Source organism: Acipenser ruthenus, chromosome 20, assembly GCF_902713425.1.
Source record: "Acipenser ruthenus chromosome 20, fAciRut3.2 maternal haplotype, whole genome shotgun sequence".
In the NCBI taxonomy this organism is placed as follows: Eukaryota; Metazoa; Chordata; class Actinopteri; order Acipenseriformes; family Acipenseridae; genus Acipenser; species Acipenser ruthenus.
In genome coordinates, this window is record NC_081208.1 from 14,083,381 (window position 1) to 14,106,079 (window position 22,699).

At 41.4% G+C, this 22,699-nt stretch overlaps 1 protein-coding gene across 3 annotated transcripts in view; it reads right to left on the minus strand.

Annotated features, from left to right (window-relative positions):
- LOC117425268 (CD209 antigen-like protein E) overlaps window positions 1–20,288 on the minus strand; it is a 54,721-nt gene extending 34,433 nt beyond the window's left edge. The window contains exons 1-7 of one of the 3 annotated variants that reach the window (XM_058993530.1): window positions 20,076–20,288; window positions 13,366–13,511; window positions 6,988–7,104; window positions 6,542–6,724; window positions 5,866–6,011; window positions 3,582–3,703; window positions 3,276–3,457 (exon numbers count right to left, since the gene is read on the minus strand). In XM_058993530.1, the coding sequence (XP_058849513.1) occupies window positions 3,283–3,457; window positions 3,582–3,703; window positions 5,866–6,011; window positions 6,542–6,724; window positions 6,988–7,104; window positions 13,366–13,468 (846 nt within the window). In that variant the 5' untranslated portion in view covers window positions 13,469–13,511; window positions 20,076–20,288 and the 3' untranslated portion in view covers window positions 3,276–3,282. Of the gene's footprint in view, window positions 1–1,590; window positions 3,458–3,581; window positions 3,704–5,865; window positions 6,012–6,541; window positions 6,725–6,987; window positions 7,105–13,365; window positions 13,512–20,075 lie in introns of those variants that run through there. The other 2 variants (XM_058993529.1, XM_058993531.1) reach the window with 2 other exon arrangements.
- Between the last annotated feature and the right edge of the window lie 2,411 nt (window positions 20,289–22,699).

Here is a 22,699-nt window from a genome sequence, read left to right on the forward strand (position 1 = left end):
CTAATATTTTGTTGCACAACCTTTAGAGGCAATCACTGCAATCAAACGTTTTTTGTAGCTCTCAATGAGACTTCTGCACCTGTTAACAGGTAGTTTGGCCCACTCTTCCTGAGCAAACTGCTCCAGCTGTCTCAGGTTTGATGGGTGCCTTCTCCAGACTGCAAATTTCAGCTCTTTCCATAGATGTTCAATAGGATTCAGATCAGGACTCATAGAAGGCCACTTCAGAATAGTCCAATGTTTTGTTCTTATCCATTCTTGGGTGCTTTTAGCTGTGTGTTTTGGGTCATTTGGGACCCATGACCTGCGACTGAGACAGAGCTTTATGACACTGGGCAGTACGTTTCACTCCAGAATGCCTTGATAGTCTTGAGATTTCATTGTGCCCTGCACAGATTCAAGGCACCCTGTGCCAGGCGCAGCAAAGCAGCCCCAAAACATAACCGAGCCTCCTCCATGTTTCACTGTAGGTATGGTGTTCTTTTCTTTGAAAGCTTCATTTTTTCGTCTGTGAACATAGAGCTGATGTGACTTGCCAAAAAGCTCCAGTTTTGACTCATCTGTCCAAAGGACATTCTCCCAGAAGGATTGTGGCTTGTCAATATGTATTTTAGCAAATTCCAGTCTGGCTTTTTTATGTTTTTCTGTCAAAAGTGGAGTCCTCCTGGGTCTTCTTCCATGGAGCCCACTTTCGCTCAAAAAGCGACGGATGGTGCGATCAGAAACTGACGTACCTTCACCTTGGAGTTCAGCTTGTATCTCTTTGGCAGTTATCCTTGGTTCTTTTTCTACCATTCGCACTATCCTTCTGTTCAATCTGGGGTCGATTTTCCTCTTGCGGCCGCGCCCAGGGAGGTTGACTACAGTTCCATGGACCTTAAACTTCTTAATGATATTTGCAACTGTTGTCACAAGAACATCAAGCTGCTTGGAGATTGTCTTGTAGCCTTTACCTTTACCATGCTTGTCTATTATTTTCTTTCTGATCTCCTCAGACAACTCTCTCCTTTGCTTTCTCTGGTCCATGTTCAGTGTGGTGCACACAATGATACCAAACAGCACAGTGACTACTTTTCTCCATTTAAATAGGCTGAATGACTGATTACAAGATTGGAGACATGTGTGATACTAATTAAATAAACTAATTAGTTTGAAATATCACTATAATCCAATTATTTATTATCTTTTCTAAGGGGTACCAACAAATGTGTCCAGGCCATTTTAGAATATCTTTGTAGAATAAGCAATAATTCATCTCTTTTCACAGCTTCTTTGCTTTATTCTATGACATACCAAAGGCATGCAAGTATACATGATAAAATAGCTTTTAATTTCATCACTTTTCAGGAGGAATGAAGCATTATTTCAATGAGCTGTAAGGGTACCAACAAATTTGAGCATGTCTGTATATATATATATATATATATATATATATATATATATATATACACACACTACCGGTCAAAAGTTTTAGAACACCTCCATTTTTCCAGTTTTTATTGAAATTTACGCAGTTTAATGTCTCAATGTACTCTGAAATTAAAGCATAGAACAAATAAACAATTGGGGATAAAAAAAGAAATCATGGAATTGTTTTGTTTAACAAAATTTAATCTAAATTTTTGACTCATCAAAGTAGCCACCTTTTGCAGATATAACAGCCGAACACACTCGTGGCATTATTTCTACAATGGAAATCAAATATTGTTCTGAAAGTTCTTCCCAACACTGTTGCAGAAGTTCCCACAAATGTGTTGCACTTGTAGGTTGCTTTGCTTTCACCCTTCTGTCCAGTTCATCCCAAACCAGCTCGATGGGGTTTAAGTCTGGAGACTGTGCTGGCCATTCCATGATTTGAAGCCTACCGTCTTGTTCTTCTAAGGTAGTTCTGACAAAGCCTGGAGGTATGTTTTGGATCATTATCTTGCTGTAGGATGAACCCCTGACCAACTAGGCGTATACCAGAGGGTATTGCATGGCGCTGCAAAATGCTGTGGTAGCAGTTTTGGTTCAGGGTGCCAGTCACTCTGTGCAAGTCGTCGACTCTGGATACAGCAAAAGAGCCCCAGACCATCACGCTTCATCCTCCATGTTTGACAGTTGGTGTCACACACCGAGGAACCATCCTTTCGCCTACTCGACGGCGTACAAAAACCCTGCGTGATGAACCGAAGATTTCAAATATTGATTCATCGGTCCATAAGACCTTCTTCCAGTCTTCAGTAGTCCACTGGCGGTGCTTCATGGCCAAGGCAAGCCTCTTTTTCTTATTTTGCCATCTTAGCAATGGCTTTCTTACTGCCACTCGACCTGTCAAACCTGCAGCTCGAAGTCTTCTCTTCACAGTTGAAACTGAGACTTGCTTACTTCGACCAGTGTTAAGCTGTGCTTGAAGCTGTTGTCCTGTGAGCCGCCTATCACGCAAGTTGTTGACTCTCAGAAACTTGTCTTCTGATTCTGTTGTGGCTTTGGGTCTGCCAGACCTCTTCCTGTCAGAGTTTCCTCCAGTTTCCAAGTGCCTTTTGATGTGGAGGAAACTATACTTACTGACACCTTGGCTTTCTTTGCAATTTCTCTAAAGGAAAGACCTACACTTTTAAGGGTTATAATGGTCTGTCTGTCTTCCTTTGTTAATTGCCTTTTTCTCGCCATTATGAGAGCAATATACTACTTCCTGCAGTACAATACTGTCCAAATAATGCTTAAGAGGGTGTAGTAACACAGTCTGTTCCATCACTGTTTTTATACAGACAGAGGGTTTGTAAGTAATCAACAAAAGTTGGGACACCTGTAGGAATTGTTAGCATCAACTTTCAAGGCTTAATTTACTTCCATTGCTGCAGAACAGCTGTAAGTTGTTAACCCATTACTTGTTCCCTGAAAAAGGCCTTTTTGTATAACTCTGAAATGTACATTATTTTTCAGTTTTTGGTAACCTAAACTTTTTTTTTTAACCTCTGGCAGTTTACCGCTTACCTTTGTACCATTTCAGGTTATTCACTGGACTTGAACTGCTTAAATTTAAATAAAAACTGGAAAAATGGGGGTGTTCTAAAACTTTTGACCGGTAGTGTATATATATATATATCAAAATGACATTTGAATCAACAAACTCTTTATAAAAGCTATGGTTTGATTTTTTATGTGTATTTTTTATATATTTTATACAAATACTTGGATACCATAGTTTATAAAGTGAAATGTAAGTAACCTGTGGCATTCATTTTGTAGCCTGTTTGCTATCTAAATAGAGAGACAAAGTGAAACAGACCCACTTTTGTTTTATATATTGATTATCACTGCCATGGTTTCACAAATCCTTCTGTTGGGTTGCTGTGTGCACGATTGATCAAACCAGACTTTGAGGGTATCTGACATGTACATAAGGTCTGCACAATCCTGCCCGGACGAGTCCCAACCTTCCTTATCGTCACTAGGCTCCTTACCGTACCAGTATCTGAAAGAGATGAGGAGCAATGCCAGTCAGTATCACACAATGTCAGTAGAAAATGACTAGGTTGTTTGCTGCTGTATCCTTTTAATCCTCAGAAGTGATTTCAGAATGAGATTGAAGCTCTTACTTTGCCTTGTCATTGAGAGGAGTGTCGTCCACCCAGAGCCAGACTCCTTCAGTAACAGCATCAGTCAGGCCAATCCAGTAGCGATTCCCTGGATGGGCTTTAGCTTCATTCAATAAGAATCTCTAAACAGAAAATACTCCTATCAATTGTAGTGGAGATCTACCAGTCAGCTGCCCCCTAGTGGAAATATAAGAGCACTCCCCCTTTTAAAAATAGAGCAAACCTTCCTTTAAATGACAGCAAGAGGGGTGAGTAGCTTTCAGCTGATTATACGAGAGCCTGTCTGTGGCAGTGGGGGTTTCATAAAGCTCACATTGTCTTGTGTTCATGATGTCAGTGTGTTCTCTGCAGGATTGAAGGAGGGCAGGGTTTGGGTGGGAGGGCACTATTGTGTACCGGAGGGGCAACACCCCAGGGTTATTTATTACACTCAAAACACAAACAACTGTATGAACAGGGATTTCTTTTATACACATCAAAATGTTCTGCAGTAAATTTCTGTCAAATGGTTTCCTGCAGGCCAGGTGTGATCTGATTCAGTTGAAATGTTTGCTGATAGACCAGTGACAATCACAGACTCTAAATGCACACCCCGGGATTGAAGGGGCAGGGCGCCAGTGCTTCTCAAACTGTGGTACAGGGACTCCGGGAGGTCCGCAGAGGTGACCCAGGGGCTCCCCAGAAAATTCACTTTCACTGTTGAGGTGACAGACAGGCCTTGTGACGCTGAGATACAGAACAATATCATGAAACAGGGTTATTTTGTTTTCTATTCTTTTTTCACTAAATAGTTTGTTTTTCTGATTCAGCCACATATTACGGTTTATTTCTATTTTGTTAGATGTTTGTGTTTCTCTTTGTTTGATTTGTAATATTTTATAATTGAGCACCATTTTGTTTCTTTATTGTACACGTGTGGAGTGAATATGAATGCCTAAGACATTAGTGACAAACAGTCCGATTGGGAGAGGATTGCCAAGTGAGAGCAATCAGGAAACTCCCAATCAAAATGCCCCCTCGAAACTGAAATGATCTCCGGGAGATTTAAAAACTGCAGAATAGGGTTAGAGAACAGGCTGCTGTGACCTGCGCTTCGTCTCTCCCTGTGTATTTCAAGATCAAGCCTCTGTGATCCCCTGAAGTGAGCAGAACACTTGAGCTGTCTGGGGTTGTGGAGATGAAAGGCTGAGGTGCTGTGTCCAGACAGATTGTAGAGGGCAAACTCAGATTATTTCTGCCTACAGTGCTGCTTCAGGGGGTGGATCAGGTTAGGGCGAGGCTGGCTTAAAGAAAGTAGTGTTGATTGTTATTAAATAGCTACTAATTTAATAACGGGGAGTTTGCACAGGTTAATGATATAGGTTTTAATTATTTTTTTAATCATCATGTTTGGCTATTTTAATATTTTTAATGTATTTATAGTTGGCCTGTTAATAGTGTTAATGTATTTATGGAGTGTTATTAATTAGCCATGACTTTGTAAGTTAGATACCATGGGGTCGTGCTGATGCTGACACTAATTGGGGTGGAGGGGGGGGTGGGGGGGTCAGGTTCCTGGCCTGTCTTTGTAGCCATAGTCAGGAAAAATTGGTTAATTCAATACAGACCAGGTAAAAGCATAGTGATCTTAAGGGGCCCCGACTTACAAGTAAGTGGGAGTTAGTGATGCTGCAGTGGCTCACTAGGATTCGTTGTATTATTAGTCCCAGATTTCCCCCTGAACTACCTCATGTGTAAATCACAAATCATTGTATTAATAAACAGCCATTGGACAAACATTATCTGACTTGTCTTGATGTATTTGTAAGAGTTGCTGGAGATTGCTGTACTGCCAATTAAAAAGTACTTGTGTGCAGGAACCTCTACTATTTCTATTATTATTTTTCTGGGAATAAGGAAACAAAAATGAATTATATTTTCAAGTTGTGCCACTATGCGCTGCCTTGTTACAATCCATTCAGTATTTACTATACTGCTGTGCAGTTTGAGAATCTCTAGTCTAGGCTATGGAAGCTGAATGGCCAGCAGGACCCTAGAAGCCAGGGGGTAGAAGACTTAAACCCAGGAAACCCAGGCAACTTCCAGCCACTTTTCCAGAAACTACTTGGAGTAGTGGAGACATTTTCAAGCAATTTGATTTGAGCAGCTTGGTTTGAAATTGTTTGAAAATATCACAGTCAGCTAGTGGCTTCAACAGCTGCCAGAAAAGCAGTTTCCTGGAAGCTGCCTAGTGTTTCAAGAGCTTTACAAACAGAGATCTGTAAAGATGATGGTCAAACTGTACCTGCTCTGCCTCGCCCTCTATAATCACCAGGTCTGCTCCCATTGACACACAGCTAGCCCGGCTGGAGTGCCAGTCCATTGTATCAGGTGAGAAGTTGTAGCACTTTCCATTGAACGGTACCCACTTCTCTGGACAACAACCTCGCTCTGCACAATGAGAGAAAGAAGCAGTGCATGTTAAACAGAAACGCCCGGAGATTTGAAGAAGGGGGCTGCACCTACAACACAGGGCTAGATTCTCAGCATTACCATTAGCATGATTTTCTCAGAAGGATACTGCATCTCCCCTCCCCTCCAACTAGTACTGGGACAGATCAATAAATGGGGAGGGCTGCTTTATTTTCCCCCCTATTTAATCTCATTACTCAGAGCCCTTGCTTGCCTCCTTGCATATTTTCCATGTTCGATGAATGCAGAACTAGGGGTGGGGCAGTGGTGACTTGACTGACAGCCAAGACTGATACCCCATTGAGTACCCCATCCCCAGTCGATGCTGTGCTCTTCAAACCAGTCAAGCCTGACCCGTCTGGATCCATGGAGAGAGAGAGAAACAGACAGACAGACAGACACAGTAGATAGGTGAATGTTGCCTATCTCCCTCTATCTCTTCTTTCCCTTATAGTCCAGTCTGTTAATGATAATAATAATGATGGGATTGTATAGAATTCACAACTCACCCTTTGAAGAGCCTTCTTTGAGAGGACAGTATTTATCCAAGATTGATGATTTGACAGAAAGCTCAGTATTGCTCTTTTTCAATTCAGAATGATTCTTGTTGAGGTTGCTGTAGTCACTGCTCAAGTCCTGGAGCTGATTCAGTAATGTAGTGTATTTCTCAGGGTCTTCTTTAGTTTTGAAATCTGAAAAAAGCAAATAGACAAGCGTGAATTACAGTTTTGTTCAGTCGAATGCACTCAACCAGCTTGTTCTATACATGTTTAAAGCTGATTAATCAGTTCAGTAAATCTGACTCTGAAATGCAGTGATATTCGCTGTCCATGCTTCACATACTGGGCATGGGAAACTGGTATCTGAATGCTCTTTTCACAAGTCCATTTATGTGAATACAAGTTTGAAAGCAATTTGAAACCCTGCTAACAAACAGCAGTGTGTGAATACTCACGATAGACAGCGAGGGAGATGATGGCAGCCAGTAAGAGACAGCACAGGATGAGGAGGACCAGTACAGGTCGTCTGTATGAAGAGGCTTTGCCAGCAGCACTCACAGGCGGGGTGGGGTCTGAAGAGAGAGAACACAGCTCAGGATACAGTACACAGTATACTAAAGAAACTTTCTGGTTATTACTTCAACTTTGATCTGACCATTTTACTAGCGGAGCATCAGACAGTAGGCTCTTTTTAACAGTGCTTTAAAACCCTTAAAATAAATTAAATTAATAATAAGTTGTGCTGTAACAACTTCATCTCGGCCCCATTACCCAAACAGTCCATAATCCCTGGTAATGCCCGCTGTGGAGGGTCTTATTGCTGACATAGAATATTGTAACAGAGTGGTGGCGGGACAGAGCTGAGCAGAGACAGAGCTGCAGCAAGCAGCAGGGGGCGTGGCTCCTGTGTGTGTGTGTGCGTGCGTGCGTGCGTGCGTGTGTGGTTATTCGGTGGTTTCTGTCTGTGTTCCTCTTGGTTTCATTTCAATGCACAGTGGTTATATAGTCTTCCTGTAAACTTAACAACTCAACATTTTTTAGAGGTTATTTCTGTAAAGAGGAAGCTACAAAAAACAAATTCAGCCCTTCTTTTTTACAAGAAGATTTTTTTTTTAGGGTCTGGGATTTAGTTTTATAAGCTGTACCCCTCCCTGATTCTGTAGCTTTGAGCCTGTATAATGAGTTTCAATTCACCTACTTTCTTTGTTTGAAGAGAGCTGTTTAATGGAAACCCCTCAGTAACAGGGTCAAGAATGCCTGTTCACATTTATTTTACACTTGTCTGTTATTATTTTTTAGATTTTATTGATTAGATTAGTGCATGCTTTATGTTGTCTGACACTTTATCATTGATTTGTATCACGTTATGTTGGCTTCTCCACCCATTTCCCTTTATCTGCCTTATTGGGCAATGACTAACTGAATTATTGATCAATTTACGCACCTGAATATAAATAGCACATGTTTTTACAGCCTGGATGGCCATCCTGGGGTTTGTGTTTGTCTGTGCAGGAGTGGGAATGCAGCGTTTGGAGTTTGGAACGGCGAGTAAGAGAGAGTGAAACGGACCAGCAAATGGAGCATCCCGACAGTACTGGTCTGATATGCCGGTGATGAATAAAGAACGGGAGCGACTGGAGTGTTTTTAGCCTGGCCATAGCCGACAGGAATTTAGGAAGTGAAACAGAATAGGCTATACTGTGATGCTGGTTTCTCTGTCTCTATCTCTGTGTTCCCTCCCCTGCACTGACATTGTGTGTGTGTGTGGACTTTTTATAGACCATGATATTCATTTTTTTTGTATTATGATAGTTTTACTATGTACTTAAAATGCATATTCCCTCTATTCGCTGGGTAGCAGCGTTGTTACACTTTAATACATGACCTCATTAATATGAACCTTGTTTAACCCTTCGAAATCTCATGACCTACATGTGGATAGAATGATTGTCTCTTAAACAAGTACCTTGTAAACAATGTAAGGCTACTTTAGGATTTTACAATAAACAAATGTCTTTTAAAATGGATTTGAGTGATTTTCTTGGCACCCATGTTCCTGCTGTTTTATCTGTTTCTGAATAAAAGACCCTAAAGGTATCCTCTAATTTGTTTTGTGCTCCTCGCTCTGAACTGGCGTAGTCGCTCTGCAGGTGTGTGCTGTTTCTGTACGCGAGACCGGGGAGGTGTTACATTTTCCTGTGTATTGTAGTGTAGGGGGTGGGACCGAAGATGCCATATGGAATCAAGTAGTAACTGCACCTAATTAACTGGTGATTGTTGACCTAATAAAAACCGATTCCCTGCAGTTGTGTGGGATAAGCTTTTCTTTCTGGGTCCGTGTGTTTTTCGTTGGATGAGGCTGTGACCGGACGTGTGTGTTTCCCCCATTATCAGTGCTACTACCAGGAGCGCAGGACGGGCGTGGAGTGTGGTGGCCATAAACAGCCGCGTCCTCACTGCGGGTTTAGTGTGAACCACTGTTTCTATAATACGTTTTGTTTGCATGGTTTTGTGATGTTCTTTTGTATCTCTTTTTGTTTAGGGTTTTCTTTATCATTTGTATTTTTGTTATTGTAGATTGGGCATTGTTTCCCGTTGGCAAACCCATTATCGGGTTCTGGTTTAAAACTAAATACTAATGGTAGTATTTGCTAGTGTTTTTGACTTAAAGTTGTGGTAATAATAGACTTCGGCCACTATAGTGGAGTGGCGTGTATGGAAAGCATCCGGGAAGCAGTGTCCTTTCATTTCTTTTTGTGTGGTTGTCTATCTTTGTATCGAACTAGTAATTATTAGAATCTTGATTCTTTTTGCTGTGCAGTGCTTAGAAGACCGCAGTGATTATCTAGACCTTGCACCATTAATACTAGTTCTATTCCGTTTTTTTACCCGGCGGTCTGTGACGGTAACTTGTGTTCCCGGGATCACTAGAGTGTGGTTTTATTTTATTAATTTTTAGGTGCACGATTAGTATTGTTGAGTTGTTTGTGCTTTTATGATTTGATGCACTGTGTATTTGATTTTTTTTTTTGTTTAGTTTTCTTTGTGTTTCTGTTTTTGTGTATTTTTATATTTCGAATTCCTGGGCGCTGCTGCTGCTACAGACGCCGGGACTATTGGATGTATAATGTAATATCTATTTCTTAGCAGACGCCCTTATCCAGGGCGACTTACAATCGTAAGCAAATACATTTAAGTCTCTACTAGGGTGCAACAACACTTTTTCATCTAGTGGATGCTAGAGGTACTGCCATTGTCTGGTTATATGCAAACTATTATGCGTTTTGTTTTTATTTTGTGAGCAATAAAACCAATCTTTGTATTTTTTTTATACCAAATACCTGCCTCCTTGTTGTTCATTTATTTGAATAGACTTGAGTGGGGAACCTAATTCTATACTTTTCTGGGAGCTAGTTCTCTCTAATAAAGATTCTGACATTGTTATCAGGGCTCCTCTTGCTCCTGGCAAATCAAAGAGGTGGCGTAGTCAAGTTTTATTGTTTAATTGGGTAAACCCGCCCGTGCGCCTGCCACAGTAGTGTGATGTCTTTCCAAATGACCCTTTTTACTATTTGGTATATTTGCATGGCATATAAGACATACACACGCATCTTTCACTGTAGGGAACACAAATTCACTTTACCATTCTGAATGTAAATAATGTGTCTTTTTTGTTTCTTTTTAGATGGAGCAGCTGCATCGCTCATTTTTAATGATGTCTATGAACAAAAATCAGTCAAAGCTACTTGCATGACACTTTCCAACAGAAATCAAACACAACTCTTCAAACCTGGACTCTTACTGCAGAAACTAAAGACTAAACACTGGTGTCCCTCTCACGCATGACCAATAAAGACAAGAGGACGCAGTGATAGAACTGCAGAGTTATTTAGTGCAATTGAAAACGAAGCCAGATGCACAAGTATTTCATGCATCTCAAAATAAAAATATAAACATGATTCTTTAAACTGCGGTGAATACAAAACAATCAGTAAACCTGTGAGATCGACTTTCAAAGACTCACAGATCGACTGGGTGGAGACACCTGTTCTAAACAGAAACAATAGAGAATGATGGAGAACGCACATAATAGGATATTTAGAATAATGAAACAATTACAATCCCAAATACAGTAACTGTTCAGCCCAGCACAGGAGCATGCAGAACCCAGGCATGTCTGCCACTTCTCACAGGGTGGACCACTTTATTTATTTATTTTTTTTGCCAGATGTGCTGTCAAAGTTACGTGCAGCATATTTTGTTTTAAGGATTACTGTTACGTAACAATTGCCATGGGATTTTACTTGATGCAGGATGTGGTCAAAGCAGCAGGGCTTGTATAATATCCAATCAAAATATAAAACTTGAAAAAGTAGCAGCCCTTTGAACAAGCCTAAAAAGGGACAAATTAAAGAATACAGCCGTATCAAATGGTTTAGTTAAACATGAGACAACTGAGGCTTATCTTTCCCTGCCACCATTCTTAAGCACAGAGTGTTGTAGTAATTGATAGAAAATCTACTATTTTTTCCAGGGTTGTTCCTTAGTAGAATGTTAAATGAGATGGTATGGGTGTGTCACGGAGAGCTTCATGGTGACGTCAGACCCGGAAGAGAATGGACACAGACACTCAGTACTAGAGTCGAGATCAGCATTAGATCCTCTGCTATTCCTAATCTACATTAATGACTTAGATTCTGGTATAGGAAGCAAACACCATAGCAAACTAAATTTGCAGACGACACAAAAATAGGAGGAGTGGTAAACACCGTTGCAGCAGCAAAGGTCATTCAAAATGATCTAGACAGCATTTAGAACTGGGCAGACACACGGCACATGACATTTAATAGAGAAAAGTGTAAAGTACTGCACGCAGGCAATAAAAATGTGCATTATAAATATCATATGGGAGATACTGAAATTAAAGAAGGAATCTATGGCCCTGTCCTCACTATGTCTTTAAACCGCATTAGTTGCATTTAAGCCGGCTTAAAAGTGCTAAATACGGTTTGCGTCCACACTACACAGTGTTTAATACCGTACTTGAGAACCAGACTCGAGACCACCTCAGGAGGTAGTCTCAAGTCTGCTTCTAATTAAAGCGCATCAGGTAGTGCGTTTTATCAGAAGTGTGGACACTGTAATACCAAACTACATTTTTTTGTGTATCCTCCAATATCTCAAAATGCTTTGTGGTATGTTTGGCGAAATACTCAGAGCAGGAGCCTGAAGGACTTCCTATCAGTGTACACTCCGCACTAGGTATTCATTTTTATGCTTCAAAAAATCTGTCAGGACATCTCTGTTAAACTAGTGGAGAAAATAACAAAAACACAATGTTAAATTATGCGTCTGCAAAAATGAAATGCGAGTTAAAAGTAGGATCGGGGATGAACAAATGACTTAATTTGTCAGCTCTGTTTGAAATAAAAAAAAAAAAGACCTAGGAGTTTATATTGACTCAGAAATGTGTTCATCTAGACAATGCGGGGAAGCTATAAAAAAGGCCAACAAGATGCTCGGATATATTGTGAGAAGTGTTTAAATCAAGGGAAGTAATGTTAAAACTTTACAATGCATTAGTAAGACCTCATCTAGAATTTTGTGTTCAGTTCTGGTCACCTTGCTACAAAAAAGATATTGCTGCTCTAGAAAGAGTGCAAAGAAGAGCACCCAGAATTATCCCGGATTTAAAAGGCATGTTATATGCTGACAGGCTAAAACAATTGAATCTATTCAGTCTTGAAGAAGAGACTACGGGGTGATCTGCTTCAAGCATTCAAAATCCTAAAACGTATTAACTATGTTGACCCAGGGGACGTTTTCGACCTGAAAAAAGAAACAAGGACCAGGATTCACAAATGGAGATTAGATAAAAGGGCATTCAGAACATAAAATAGGAGGCACTTTTTTACAAGGAAAATTGTGAGGGTCTGGAACCAACTCCCCAGTAATGTTGTTGAAGCTGACACCCTGGGATCCTTCAAGAAGCTGCTTCATGAGATTCTGGGATCAATAAACTACTAACAGGCATGGGGCAGTAGTGGTTAGGGCTCTGGACTCTTGACCGGAGGGTCGTGGGTTCAATCCCAGGTGGGCGACACTGCTGCTGTACCCTTGAGCAAGGTACTTTACCTAGATTGCTCCAGTAAAAACCCAACTGTATAAATGGGTAATTGTATGTAAACAATAATGTGTAAAAAATAATGTAATATCTTGTAACAATTGTAAGTCACCCTGGTTTAGGGCGTCTGCTAAGAAATAAATAATAATAATAATAATAATAATAATAATAACAACCAAATGAGCAAGATGGGCCGAATAGCCTCCTCTCGTTTGTAAACTTCCTTATCTACTTATCTGTCTATCTATAAATACATTCATCTAGCTTTATATGGCATACTAATCATGTTGCATAATTAGTATTATTGCATTATTTTTTTCATGCATGTTCCTATTTTGCTTTTATTTAAAAACATATTAAGAATACATGTACATCAATATATGGATATGTGATGCATATATGTAACATATAAAACAATTACATTGCATATATGTATTATATATTGAAAATATGTGTTCTTTCCATATGGGTTTACTATGCATTTACCATAGTTTACCCTGGTTTGCCATGTTTTGAACAGATAAGAAATACAACATTATAAAAATGTGTATGATATAAAGTTGAAAAAAGTAATGGAACAAAAGCACATGTGAAGCAATATGTTTTTCATTAGCTTCTAATACTTGTACAAACTTGCAGTGAATAGCTAAACTTTTAGCAGTAGTAAAGTGAAGTGGGACATGTTTAAATGTGACCCCTAGGTACTTACAATCCTGTTCTGCTCCTGCTCTCTTGCCCTGGGGTGTGTTTACTGTGGAGTAGACGTCCTCCGAGGGATTCTGCAGCCCAGTATAAATGCTGTCCATCTCCATTGCTAGTGCTGTAGAGAAGTGAGCTAGAGAGGAAGTTGTGACTCTGTGACAGAGAGAGAAAGAATTCGAACTGTAAATCTCCCTCCAACCAAAAAAGGCACTGGGTAAGGTTGATCGTATGCTTCCTCCTAGATGGACTGCCTTGACGGTAGGCGGAAACCGGAAGGTGACCATATTAGGGGGAGCGCGTAGTTGCATGTAGTTGCTTGCAAGGAGGAGGTTCTGGGTACAAAGGGGAAGCAACTATGTCAGTACGGCCCCTTGCGGTGATAACAATATCCAGCCGGAGCCTGTGTGTTTGTTATTGTTTTGTTTTGTCGTTATCAGAGGAGGAGTAAGAGTCGGGAGCTGCAGCCGCGGAGCCAGCACTAGACCCGGAGCACGTCCCTCACAGCACAACACATCACAACACAGCACTCACCACGACCCCAGAGAAAGAGCACAGTTTCGTGCACGGAGGATTGTGGTTTAGGAGTGTTATTTATTTTGTTGTTCAGGACTGTAAAACCTGTCCTGTTCCCCCCCGATACCATCGCTAGTAAAGGGGTGGTTTATTGTTATTATTTTTGGCTTTTGTTGGAATAAAAACAAGGACATTTTGGGAGAACTCTTGTCTGGACATTGCCTTATATTTGCACCACTCACATCCTGTTCACAAGTGGTGTCAGAAACGGGATTTCACAATGGACCCTGTAGCATTAAATACTATCATGGAGGCTTGGCAGCGGTGATGGAAAGGATGAATGCCATGTTCCTCGTTGCCAACCAGAGGAGGGAACCGGTGGCCGAACCAGCAGTGGCGCCTCCGACACCTAAAGTGGTGAAGATGTCGCTGGAGGAGGGATGAACCCTCCTGGACATCACGAGGAGACGCACCGCTGCTGGTTCCGGGAGTACCAACGCCCCGAAGGAGTCCGACCCCGAGTAATGGCCCCACAGTTGGTGGACCAGGTGACCCAGTGGCTCTGCCCTGGTGAACGCACAGCAGAGGAGGTGACTGAGAGTGTCACCATTGAACAATTTGTGCAATTGCTGGGGCCAGAGGCCAGTAATTGGGTCAGCCGGCACCGGCCCACCACGCTGGATGCAGCGGTCAGGTTGGCCGAGGGGTACGAGGACTCTATGCCCACACCGTTGCCCACCCCGATACATCCAACGCCGACGCCTTCCTTCATCAGACGCAGGATGGCGGGCCCAAGGCCGGGGCCCCTTCACCCACGCACACCCTTCACGTCTGGACCAGCACCCTCTCGTTCCCCAACGGGTGGCCTCGCTCCACAACACTGGAGGCCGAGGTCAACCCCCAGCTGGGGTAGAACAGGGGCCCCCTCCCCGCTGCCAGGTCGGCAGCGGGACAATCAAGCTCCGTGGGCGCCTTTTCCTCTGGAGTGTTACCGGTGCCATGGGGTCGGCCACCTTGCCCGAAATTGCCCGTCAGCAATGGAGTTTGGTGCGGCGTCGCATTATTTGATACCGGCGACAGGTAAGTCCAGGGCTAATGATTGGGAGGGACCTTGTATTGTTGATGTGCGGGTTGGTAATGTGAGCACCCACACATTAGTGGACTCAGGGTGTGGGCAGATCTTGATTTCAGAAACTCTCTTAGAATGGGTACCTTGGTGGTCACGTGGGTTAGTGGTCATCGCCTGTATCCATGGAGATAACAAGGACTACCCCCTCACTAAATTAGATGTGACAATTGATAGTCTCACCCGCCGTGTAATTGTGACAGTGGCAAAAAGGTTGCCATACCCGGTTATTTTAGGTCGAGACTGGCCATGTTTCAAAACAATTATAAACCAAAAGGTAGAGCCAGTCTCCGGTAAGACCATAGGAGCAGCAGGAGAAACTATTGGGGATATTTTTCCGCTGCCTGCTGATCTGTTCTCCTCTCGGTTCCGCCCCAAAAAAACTAAACGAGAGAGAAGGGTGGAAAAATGGGAGGGCACATCAATGACACGAGGTTGGGGTTTGGTGGGAGACTCCTCCACGTCTGATAACCGCCAGGGAAAGGGGATTGGGATCCAGTGTGACCGACCAGGCCGGGTTACTGAGACCCCTAGTGCTGAAGCTATCATATCCCCGCTCGATGTACCGAAGGTCTGGGACCAAGATGTTGATCTAGCGTACGAGCAATAAAAATGATCCTACGCTGGCTAACCTCTGGGGACAGGTTCGGTCTATCGAGGGGAAGGAAGTAGATGGCAATCGGCCGCTCACATACCCTCACCACATTGTGCTTGGGCATTTGCTGTATAGAGTATCCCGAGCCCCAAGCACAGGGCCGACTGTAACACAGTTACTTGTCTTTTCGACATGAGATCATGCGGTTGGCTCATAATGGCCCTTGTTCGGGCCACTTAGGTAGCGAAAAGACTCGGGAACGAATATTGGCTCGATTTTACTGGGCTGGAGTGTACAGTGAGGTGAAGCGGTATGTGGCGACCTGTAGAGAGTGCCAACAAGTAGCGCCGGGGCGGGTTCGCCCTGCCCCATTGGTTCCACTGCCCCTGATCAATATCCCCATTTGAACGCATTGCAATGGATATAGTGGGCCCATTGAGCCAGTCTGACTGTGGATTTATGCATATTTTAGTAGTGGTGGACTACGCGACCAGATATCCAGAGGCAGTACCATTGAGGTCCACTAGTGCAATGACGATTGCAAGAGTTAGTGCAGATCATAGCGAGAGTAGGGATCCCCAAAGAAATTCTGACTGATCACGGAACTAATTTTATGTCACGGTGTTTAAAGGAACTGTATAAATTATTACAAATTCGATCCATTCGGACCTCCGTTTATCACCCGCAATCGGATGGTTTGGTGGACCGTTTTAATCAGACATTGAAGCAGATGCTGAGGCGGTTTGTCAACCAGGAGCAAAAACATTGGGCTAAACTCCTTCCCTACCTGATGTTTTCAGTGTCAGAGGTGCCGGGTTTTCTCCCTTTGAGCTGCTGTATGAGAGACAACCATGAGGTGTCCTTGATCTTGTAAAGGAAGGATGGGAAGAGCAAAATAAAGATGCTAAAAACATAGTGAAATATGTAATTATGTTGAGAGATCACCTGCAATTGGTTGGTCATCTGGCGTACAAGAACTTAAAACAGGCTCAGCATCGGCAAGAGCAGCAGTACAATAAACAAGCATGGATTCAGACTTTTCAGCAAGGAGATAAGGTACTGCTGCTACTTTCCACTTCGGAGTCTGAACTGTACGCTAAGTGGCAGGGACCATATGAGGTGATGCGGGCAATTGGTAATGTTAAACTAGAAATCAGACAACCCGATTGCCATAATAAAACTGAAATTTATCATATTAATTTATTAAAACCCTACAATGAAAGGGAGGCCCTGTTTATAGCCAATGACAGAATAGAAGAGGATTTTGGTCCCTCTGTCAGTACACCAGCTACAGTTAACATTCCGATGGGGGAACAATTACTTCCTGATCAGAAGTGGGAACTCCGTGGGTTAGTGAGTCATTGAACCTTCCCGGAGCGAGTGGAGCAGCCCGATAGTGATGGTGCCTAAGAGGACGGCTCCACTCGGTTCTGCATGGATTTCAGAAAGGTTAATGCCATCTCCAAGTTTGATGCATATCCCATGCCTTGGGTAGATGAGCTCCTCACACTCTTATATTAACAGTACAGACTCTGCAGGGCTGGGCAGGGGCTAGAGGAAGTGGGGTTTCACACTTCAGTCTGTGTGATGCATTATTACTACTGCCCATCTCTGTAGCTATTGTGCTGTATGAGGAGTGAGCTACAGAGGACTCAGATAGGGGTTTAAAAAGGTAGTGCAAGTTTAATCTCTCTGCCATTCACTTTCAAAAGTGGATCCAAATCCTCTTATCCTGCGATTCTAACAGGAAACAGTACAGTTTGGATAAACAAACATCACAAGGGGCCCCATTAACATAACGTTGTGGTCTTGCTGCTTGTACAGTGATTGAACCCAGTATTGATGGTAGACTCTTTTTAGAGACGTCTTGGTTGCACACTCATCATGTAACTTATATTTATAAGAACATGACCACTACAAATTACTTATTAAAACTTATTGCATTTTATTGTTAAAAACAGAAGCAGCATATAAACAGATAGCTGTACAAGACTACGTGTTTCGACACTCTCGTGTCTTCGTCAGGTGGATAGTGTTTGCTATTTAAGAACGACCCCTATTTATATATATAATCTCTCTTAATTAAGTAGTTAAATTAGTAGATTCAATTACACCTATTTGTAAGATATTCATAAAGAAAAAAAAGTGTGTGTGTGTATATAGACAACAACACGTTTCGACAGTCTCGTGTACAGCTCTGGATCGTGTTAGTAGTCTAAATAACAAACAAACAGTTTTAACTAGTCAAACAAAACAAACACAACACTCACGTTTCTCGTATCACAGGGTCTCCTTCTAGGTTGTTCTAACCATTTACAAAGGAACAGATTACTTTCACTACAACCCCTATTTATACCCTCCCTCATAACCCCTTGGTTAACGAGCGCATCCGCTTCTCCAATCCACGGATGTCACGCTGTTTCCCGTCCTGGTCATTGAGTTCGGGTACCATAGCTCCGCCCCTTTTCTAGATGGCCGACTTCAACCTAACCCTGGGAATAAATTGTCACGCCATTTATTCCAGGGTACTCTGTTCTTTTACACAGTGCCCTCACAGATCGGTAGGGAGATCTAACACCAAGAGTCATTCGATCTCTGTCACAGTCCCACATAATCGATTAATTCTCAAACTGAAAGCAGTAGGGATTCAAGTAAATGCATGCACATGAATTAGGGAGTGGTCAACATGTAGAAAACAGAATGTACTGATTATAGGAGAAACCTCAAAATGGAGCGAGGTAACCAGTGTTGTACCACAGGGATCAGTATTAAGTCCTCTGCTATTCCTAATCTACATTAATGATTTAGATTATGGTATATTAAGCAAACTTTTTAAATTTGCAGACAACACAAAAATAGCATGAGATAGAGTGGTAAACACTGTTGCAGCAGTAAAGGTCATTCAAAATGATCTAGACAGCATTCAGTACTGGGCAGTCACATGGCAAATGATGTTTAATAGAGAAAAGTCTAAGGTACTGCACGCAGGCACTAAAAATGTGCACTATAAATACCATATGCTATGAAAAATATGTAACGCTAAGTAGCTTACTACCTTCCTACGCATGGCATTGATGAATATACTGTAGGAATGAAAAACAGTTTGTGTTTTTTTTTTTACCTGCAAAATTCACCAACATCAGAATCCTAATCATGCACTGAGTTAATACGCATTAACTGAGCGATACACATTGGTGTGTAGAGCCAGTTATTATTGAAGAGTCGCTAGTTGCCAGACCAATTAATAAAAGAGCTGTTTTTCACTGTGAACTGTCTTGTGTCTGTTATTCCTGAGCACTGCATCACCTCTACACCTGCACACTGCAAACCACTTTGCCACATACTCCCATTTCTATCCCTTTTTCCACTACCCCACAGCTCATTATGTCCATTCAAATCCCCACAGACCTAAACTGGCATATTAGCATCTGTTGTAACCACCAATTTAAGTTCTTTTGTATCCTTTACATGGATTGTAAAAATTCACTATCCTCATTTTTCCATGGTTTACTACAATATTTACTAAATGAAAGAAGTTATTTACAAACCGCTAACCAAGATCATGCAACAGTCTCTTGACACAGGGGTTGTACCGACAGACTGGAAAATTGCGAAAGTAATACCAATCCAAAAAAAGGGAAACAAAACCGAACCAGGTAACTACAGACCAATAAGCCTGACTTCTATTATATGTAAACTATAATAAGATCTAAAACGGAAAATTACCTATATGGTAACAATATGCTGGGAGACAGTCAGCATGGTTTTAGGAAAGGGAGATTGTGTCTAACTAATCTGCATGAATTTTTTGAGGATGCAACATTGACAATGGATAATTGCAAAGCATACGGCATGGTTTATTTAGATTTCCAGAAAGCTTTTGACAAAGTCCTGCATAAAAGATTAATCCTCAAACTGAACACAGTAGGGATTCGAGGAAATGCATGCACATGGATTAGGGAGTGGTTAACAGAAAGTACTGATTAGAGGAGAAACCTCAAAATGGAGCGAGGTAACCAGTGGTGTACCACAGAGATCAGTATTAGGTCCTCTGCTTTTCCTAATCTACATTAATGATTTAGATTATGATATAGTAAGCAAACTTGATAAATTTGCAGATGACACAAAAATAGTTGGAGTGGCAAACACTGTTGCAGCAGCAAAGGTCATGCAAAATGATCTAGACAGCATTCAGAACTGGGCAGACACATGGCAAATGACATTTAATAGAGAAAAGTGTAAAGAATTGCATGCAGGCAGTAAAAATGTGCATTATAAATATCATCTGGGGGATACTGAAATTGAAGAAGGGAACTATGAAAAAGACCTAGGAGTTTATGTTGACTCAGAAATGTCTTCATCTAGACAATGTGGGGAAGCTATAAAAAAGGCCAACAAGATGCTTGGATATATTGTGAGAAGTGTTGAATTTAAATCAGGGGAAGTAATGCTAAAACTTTACAATGCATTAGTAAGACCTCACCTTGAATATTGTGTTCAATTCTGGTCACTTTGTTACAAAAAGGATATTGCTGCTCTCGAAAGAGTGCAAAGAAGAGCAACCAGAATTATCCCGGGTTTAAAAGGCATGTCATATGCAGACAGGCTAAAATAATTGAATCTATTCAGTCTTGAACAAAGAAGACTACGCGGCGATCTGATTCAAACATTCAAAATCCTAAAAGGTGTAGACAATGTCGACCCAGGGGACCTTTTTGACCTGAAACAAGAAACAAGGACCAGGGGTCACAAATGGAGATTAGATAAAGGGGCATTCAGAACAGAAAATAGGAGGCACTTTTTTTAAACAGAGAATTGTGATGGTCTGGAACCAACTCCCCAGTAATTGTTGAAGCAGTTGTTGAAGCTGACACCCTGGGATCCTTCAAGAAGCTGCTTGATGAGATTCTGGGATCAATACACTACTAACAACCAAACGAGCAAGATGGGCTGAATAGCCTCCTCTTGTTTGTAAACTTTCTTATGTTGTTAATACTTTCTAGCTTCTTACATTGAACTACACCCTGAGAGTACTGGATTCCTTCCTTGATACACATACAAACTCCACCCCCATGTTCTTCTTCCTTATCCTTCCTAATCATAACATAGCCAGGAATTCTGAAGTCTAAATGCTTTTTAACCATGTTTTTTGCACACAAATTACACCTGGAAAAGAATGAATATATGTTTTACACTCTTGACCATATGCAATTAAGCTATGCACATTCCATTGTAAAAAGAGTAATACCATTATTAAAGGACTACTCATTTTTATTTATTTCATTTAACACTTCATGTTTATGCTCTGGACTAATTTCACAATATTTCAAATGTCTTTCAGCGGCTTTCACTTATTTGAATTCGCTCTGTCCTCTTACTTGTATGAGAGGCACAATTAACCACTTCCACCATAAATGCTAGAAAATCTGTCCTATCCAAAAATAAAACATTTTCCAGTTTGAGTTCCTCTTTCACCTGTCTAGTTATCACTTTGACTTCTTCTGTAACCCTCACATCCTTTTCTCTTTCCTGAGTTCCCCAGTGTTTATCAGAATCACACTGCTCAAGCACCATTTGAACTGCAGTTCAAACAGACAGACTGCAGTTCAAACAAAAATCCTTTTATTAAATAGAAAACACAAAATAAACAGGCTGAGCTTTGCCTTCACTGGACTGCAAAATGAACAAAACCCAGCACACAAAGAAAACCACCCCTGCTTCCTCAACTACTTCTCTCTACTGAGGAGCTGAGGCCTCCTTTTATGTCAGGTGGCTGGGTGCTGATTGATTGCTAATTATTCCCACCTGACACAATAAACCTGGGCAGGGAGGAGAATTTAACCCCATCCCTACCAATATTTACAAGAGCAGAGCCCTGCTCTGCCACACACCTCTATGTATGGAAGGCATTAAACAAACTACAACTAGAGCAGATTATTTGTGACAGCACATACATCGTGCCAAATAATAATAATCAGTGGAAACCAATTTAAAATAACACAGGTAAAACAAATACTAGTGTCAATAATAATAATAATAATAATAATAATAATAATAATAATAATAATAATAATAATAATAATAATAATAATGTGATTACAAATAACAACACTCAACTAGTCACACAGGGTCAATTGCAATGAATTGAAAGCAGCGTACTAACTGGGGATGATCCCGTGGGTATTACGGTGGTGTACTAAACTAGTACGCAAGTTAAATACCAATACCACCTGGAAGTTAAAATTAGAAATAATAAATTATAAAACTAAAGTAAGGTTAACCTCAACCACCGAACCACCTGGAAGTTGGTTACTTATTCCCGGTTCCTTATTCGTGGTATAGTTCACAAAGCAGCGTGTCCTTTTTCTGTGTGTTTGAACTCACTTACACATCTTTCTCAATAAATATATTGCTACCATTTAAAAGATAATTGCTCCCTCTTTCAAGAAAAATGAAAATATTAATAAAAAATCTGCATCAGCAGCTTAGCAGTGCCCCATATATTACCTGCTTGTTTTGCTTGTTTTTGACCTCCTTAGATGTTTTGCTCACTATATATCGAGGTATCCCTAGATAGGTTATCACCCCTCTCTCCACAAACACTACATATTTTAATGAGGAAGCCGTACCCCGTGAGCAGCAGCACCCCAAAGCATAGCCCAATATAACCAATACAGAACACATGGGGACATGTCTTTTGATGCCCCTTTTATCCCCCTTAGACGCCTTGCTCACTACCCCACGAGCAGCAGCACCCCAAAGTGTCAACATAAAAATGCATAGGAATCCCTTTGCTCTTGTTGATAAACGGGGTCCAAAATATGATGCTGAAGTCGGCTTCTCATTCTCATTCCAGCTTCTTATTCGCATTCCAGCTTCTTATTCGCATTCCAGCTTCTTAAGCGCATCCTGCAAATGTAACGCAAATTGCATAAGTAACTGGGGTATTTCAGGGGTTAAATCCTTCTGACACCACGTGTGACAAGCAGGCTATAGTGGGTGACCTCAGACCAGAAAGGAATACACAGAGACAGTAGTGGAGTGAGTTGAAACTGAGTCGCGGCAGCGCTCAGTGTTTTAATTGAACAAAATAAAAGGTTTAAACAA